At 63.7% G+C, this 6,000-nt stretch overlaps 1 protein-coding gene across 1 annotated transcript in view; it reads right to left on the bottom strand.

Annotated features, from left to right (window-relative positions):
- Window positions 1–523: 523 nt before the first annotated feature.
- The window catches only part of DNMT1 (DNA methyltransferase 1), a 31,685-nt gene continuing 26,208 nt past the window's right edge, over window positions 524–6,000 (bottom strand). The window contains exons 29-31 of the mRNA XM_038126308.1: window positions 4,109–4,225; window positions 1,484–1,574; window positions 524–581 (exon numbers count right to left, since the gene is read on the bottom strand). Of these exons, the coding sequence (XP_037982236.1) occupies window positions 541–581; window positions 1,484–1,574; window positions 4,109–4,225 (249 nt within the window). The 3' untranslated portion in view covers window positions 524–540. The remainder of the gene's footprint in view (window positions 582–1,483; window positions 1,575–4,108; window positions 4,226–6,000) is intronic.

Raw genomic sequence — 6,000 nt, 5'->3', positions numbered from 1 at the left:
AAAAAAAGGGGAAAAAGGAGAAATGAGGAAAAAAGGGGGGAAAAGGGAAAATGAGGAAAAAATAAGGAAAAAAAAGGAAAAAAGGGAAAAAAGAAGGAAAAAAGGGAAAAAAGAAGGAAAAATGAGAAAAAATAAGGGGAAAAAAGGAAAAATGAGAAAAAATAAGAAAAAAAAGGAAAAATGAGGAAAAAAGAGGAAAAAAAGGAAAAATGAGGGAAAAAAAGGGGAAAAAAAGGAAAAATGAGAAAAAAAAGGGGGGAAAAAAGGAAAAAGAAGGAAAAAAGGGAAAAAAAGGAAAAATGAGAAAAAAATAAGAAAAAAAAAGGAAAAAAAAGGAAAAAAAAGGGGAAAAATGAGGGAAAAAAGGGAAAAATTAGAAAAAATAAGAAAAAAAAAAAGGGAAAATAAGGAAAAAAGGGGAAAAAAGGAATAAAAGCAGAAAGGCGCTGAGGGGGAAGGCCCCGGGGAGCCCCTCCCCCCACCTTCCCCTCCCCCCCTCCCCTCCCCCCCTTCCCCTCCCCCCCCCGGCTCCGCTCCCGCTCAGGCGGCTCCGGGCTCGGCTGGCAGCGCCCCGCGGGGACCTGGGGACAACGGGGACACTGAGGGGACACCGCGGGGACATGGGGGGGGACAGCACGGGGACACTGAGGGGACACCGCGGGGACACTGAGGGGACACCGCGGGGACATGGGGGGCACAGCACGGGGACACTGAGGGGACAATGTGGGGACACCTTGGGGACACGTTGGGGACACTGCAGGGACAGCCTGGGGACAGCATGGGGACAGCATGGGGACACCCTGGGGACAGCCTGGGGACACGTTGGGGACACCTTGGGGACACCCTGGTGACACTGTGGGGACACCCTGGGGACACCTTGGGGACAGCATGGGGACACCCTGGGGACACCTTGAGGACACCCTGGGGACACCTTGGGGACACCCTGGTGACACTGTGGGGACAGCCTGGGGACACCTTGGGGACAGCATGGGGACAGCCTGGGGACACCCTGGGGATGCCTTGGGGACAATGTGGGGACACCGCAGGGACAGCACGGGGACGCCTTGGGGACAGCCTGGGGACAGCCTGGGGACAATGTGGGGACACCTTGGGGACACTGTGGGGACACCCTGGTGACACCTTGGGGACAATGTAGTGAGTCCTTGGGGACACTGTGGTGACACTGTGGGGACACCTTGGGGACACCTTGGGGACACCATGGGGACAGCCTGGGGACAGCATGGGGACAATGTGGGGACACCTTGGGGACACTGTGGTGACACTGCGGGGACACCTTGGGGACAGCATGGGGACATTGCAAGGACAGCACGGGGACGCCTTGGGACAATGTGGGGACACCGTGGGGACACCGTGGGGACTGCCTGGGGACAGCGTGGGGACACCGTGGGGACAGCCTGGGGACACCTTGGGGACACCTTGGGGACACCTTGGGGACACCCTGGGGACAGGGGCGGTCACTCACCGGCCGGGTCCTGGCGCAGCTTGGCCCCGGCGCAGGCCTTGATCTCCAGCCCGATGGCCTTGGCCAGGGGAGGTGGCACCGCGTTACCCACCTGGGGACACAGGGGACACATGGGGACACTGGGAACACCCACCTGGGGACACAGGGGACACGCCTGGGACACGGGGGACACCCACCTGGGGACACAGGGGACACGCCTGGGACACGGGGGACACACACAGGGGACAGGGGGGACACCCACCTGGGGACACAGGGGACACGCCTGGGACACGGGGGACACACACAGGGGACACACAGGGAACACAGGGACACCCACCTGGGGACACAGGGACACGCCTGGGACACAGGGGACACACACAGGGGACAGGGGGACACCCACCTGGGGACACAGGGGACACGCCTGGGACACGGGGGACACACACAGGGGACAGGGGGACACCCACCTGGGGACACAGGGGACACGCCGTGGGACACAGGGGGGACACAGGGGACACACAGGGGACACACAGGGAACACACCCATGGGACACAGGGGACACACGGGGGACACAGGGGACACCCACCTGGGGACACAGGGGACACGCCTGGGACACGGGGGACACCCACAGGGGACAGGGGGACACCCACCTGGGGACACAGGGGACACACAGGGGACACACAGGGGACACGCCGTGGGACACGGGGGACACACAGGGACACACAGGGGACAGCCACGTGGGGACACACAGGGGACAGGGGACACCACCTGGGGACACAGGGGACACCCCGTGGGACATGGGGACACCCACAGGGACACACAGGGGACACGCCGTGGGACACGGGGGGGACACAGGGGACACCCCCATGGGACAGGGGACACACCATGGGACACAGGGACACACCGTGGGACACGGGGGACACACACGGGGGACACACAGGGACACCCACCTGGGGACACAGGGGACACGCCTGGGACACGGGGGACACACACAGGGGACAGGGGGACACCCACCTGGGGACACAGGGACACGCCTGGGACACGGGGGACACCCACAGGGGACAGGGGGACACCCACCTGGGGACACAGGGGACACGCCTGGGACACGGGGGACACACACAGGGGACACTGGGAACACCCACCTGGGGACACAGGGGACACGCCTGGGACACGGGGGACACACGGGGGGGACAGGGGGACACCCACCTGGGGACACAGGGGACACGCCTGGGACACGGGGGACACACACAGGGGACAGGGGGACACCCACCTGGGGACACAGGGGACACGCCTGGGACACGGGGGACACAGGGGGGACAGGGGGACACCCACCTGGGGACACAGGGGACACGCCTGGGACACGGGGGACACACACAGGGGACAGGGGGACACCCACCTGGGGACACAGGGGACACATGGGGACACTGGGGACACACACAGGGGACAGGGGGACACCCACCTGGGGACACAGGGACACGCCTGGGACACGGGGGACACCCACCTGGGGACACAGGGGACACATGGGGGACACAGGGGACACACACAGGGGACAGGGGGACACCCACCTGGGGACACAGGGGACACATGGGGACACTGGGGACACACACAGGGGACAGGGGGACACCCACCTGGGGACACAGGGACACGCCTGGGACACGGGGGACACACACAGGGGACAGGGGGACACCCACCTGGGGACACAGGGGACACGCCTGGGACACGGGGGGGACACAGGGGACACACAGGGGACACACAGGGGACACCCCGTGGGACATGGGGACACCCACAGGGACACACAGGGGACACGCCGTGGGACACGGGGGGGACACAGGGGACACCCCCATGGGACAGGGGACACACCATGGGACACAGGGACACACCGTGGGACACGGGGGACACACACGGGGGACACACAGGGACACGGGGACACCCACCTGGGGACACAGGGGACACGCCTGGGACACGGGGGACACCCACAGGGACACACAGGGGACACGGGGACACCCACCTGGGGACACAGGGACACACCGTGGTACACAGGACACACAGGGGACATGGGACACACAGGGGACACAGGGACAGCGGGGACACCCACCTGGGGACACCCAGGGAACACAGGGACACCCCGTGGGACAGGGGACACCCAGGTGACAGGGGACACCCAGGTGACAGAGAAGAGAGGGACAGGGGGACAATGGGACATGGGACAGGGCAACAGGGGTACAGGAGGACATGGGACAGTGGCATGGGACAGGGGACATACAGGGGACAGGGGACAGAGGGACCTAGACAGGGGGACAGAGGGACATAGGACATGAGACAGAGGGACATAGGACATGAGACACACAGGGACAGAGGGACGGGGTACAGAGGGACATGGGACAATGAGGAATGGGACAACGGACAAAGGGACAATGGCACAATGGGGACAATGGGGACAATGGGACAAAGGGACAATGGGGACAAAGAGACAGTGGACAATGGGATAAAGGGATGATGGACAACGGACAATGGGGACAATGGGACAATGGACAAAGGGACAATGGACAATGGACAATGGGGATAAATGGACAATGGACAGTGGGACAAAGGGACAATGGGGACAATGGACAAAGGGACAAAGGGACAAAGGGACAGTGGGGCACGGACCTGTCTGTGCTTGTCCAGGATGTTGCCGAAGAGCCGGAAGGTGTCGGGGAAGCCCTGGGAGCGAGCGCACTCCCGCACGCTGACCACGCGGTGCTGCTCGGGGTGCAGCACGCGGCCCTGCAACGGCACCGGGGGACACCGTGGGGACACCGGGGGACACCGCCACCGCGGGACGCCGCGGGACACCGCGGGACACCGGGGGACCCAGCCGCTGGGACACCCGGACACCACAGGCCACCGTGGGGACACCACGGGGACACCATGGGGACACCACACCCAGCCGCTGGGACACCGCGGGGACACCATGGGGACACCGGGGGACACCACACCCAGCCGCTGGGACAATGGCCACCGTGGGACACCGCGGGACACCGGGGGACACCGGGGGACCCAGCCGCTGGGACACCCGGACACCACAGGCCACCGTGGGGACACCACGGGGACACCATGGGGACACCACACCCAGCCACTGGGACACCGCGGGGACACCGTGGGGACACCGGGGGACACCGCAGGACACCATGGGGACACCACACCCAACCACTGGGACAACGGCCACCGTGGGACACCGCGGGGACACCGCGGGACACCAGGGGACACCGTGGGGCCACCATGCCCAGCCACTGGGACACCGGGCCACCACAGGCTACCGTGGGGCCACCATGGGGCCACCACACCCAGCCACTGGGACACCAGGCCACCACAGGCCACCATGGGGCCACCACCCCCAGCCACTGGGACACCAGCCACCGTGGGACACCGTGGGGCCACCACACCCAACCACTGGGACACCTGGACACCACGGGCCACCACAGGCCACCATGGGGTCACCACAGGCCACCACACCCAACAGGGTGGACATTGGTGACCATCAAACCCAACATGGTGGACGCTGGTGACCATCAGACCCCACTGTTGGGACACGGTGGCCACTGGGTACCACCAACCCCACCCAACGGTTGGGACAATGACCACTGGCCACCACCAAGGGACACGGTGGCCATTGGTCACCAGCACCAACCCCACCCAAGGGCTGTGACAACGATGACCACTGGACACCACCAACCCCACCCAAGAGCTGTGACAACGATGACAACGATGACCCTGACCCCAGCGCCAGCCCCACCCAAGGGCTGTGACAACGATGACAACGATGACCCTGACCCCACCAACCCCACCCAAGGGCTGTGACAACGATGACAACGATGACCCTGACCCCAGCGCCAGCCCCACCCAAGGGCTGTGACAACAATGACACTGGACACCACCAACCCCACCCAAGGGCTGTGACAACAATGACCACTGGACACCATCAAGGGACACGGTGGCCATTGGTCACCACCACCAACCCCACCCAATGGTTGGGACAATGACCATTGGCCACCACCAAGGGACACGGTGGCCATTGGTCACCAGCACCAACCCCACCCAAGGGCTGTGACAACGATGACAACGGTGACCCTGACCCCAGTGCCAGCCCCACCCAAGGGCTGTGACAACGATGACCCTGGACACCACCAACCCCATCCAACGGTTGGGACAATGACCATTGGCCACCATCAAGGGACACGGTGGCCATTGGTCACCACCGCCAACCCCACCCAAGGGCTGTGACAACGATGACCCTGACCCCAGCACCAACCCCACCCAAGGGCTGTGACAACGATGACAACGATGACCACTGGACACCACCAACCCCACCCAACGGTTGGGACAACAATGACCGCTGGCCACCATCGAGGGGTGGCCATTGGTCACCAGCACCAACCCCACCCAACGGTTGGGACAATGACCATTGGCCACCACCAAGGGACACGGTGGCCATTGGTCACCACCACCAACCCCACCCAAGGGCTGTGACAACGATGACAACGATGACCCCACCAACCCCA

This window comes from Motacilla alba, unplaced genomic scaffold (genome assembly GCF_015832195.1).
Source record: "Motacilla alba alba isolate MOTALB_02 unplaced genomic scaffold, Motacilla_alba_V1.0_pri HiC_scaffold_34, whole genome shotgun sequence".
Lineage (NCBI taxonomy): Eukaryota > Metazoa > Chordata > Aves > Passeriformes > Motacillidae > Motacilla > Motacilla alba.
This window is presented reverse-complemented; position numbering and strand designations above follow the sequence as displayed.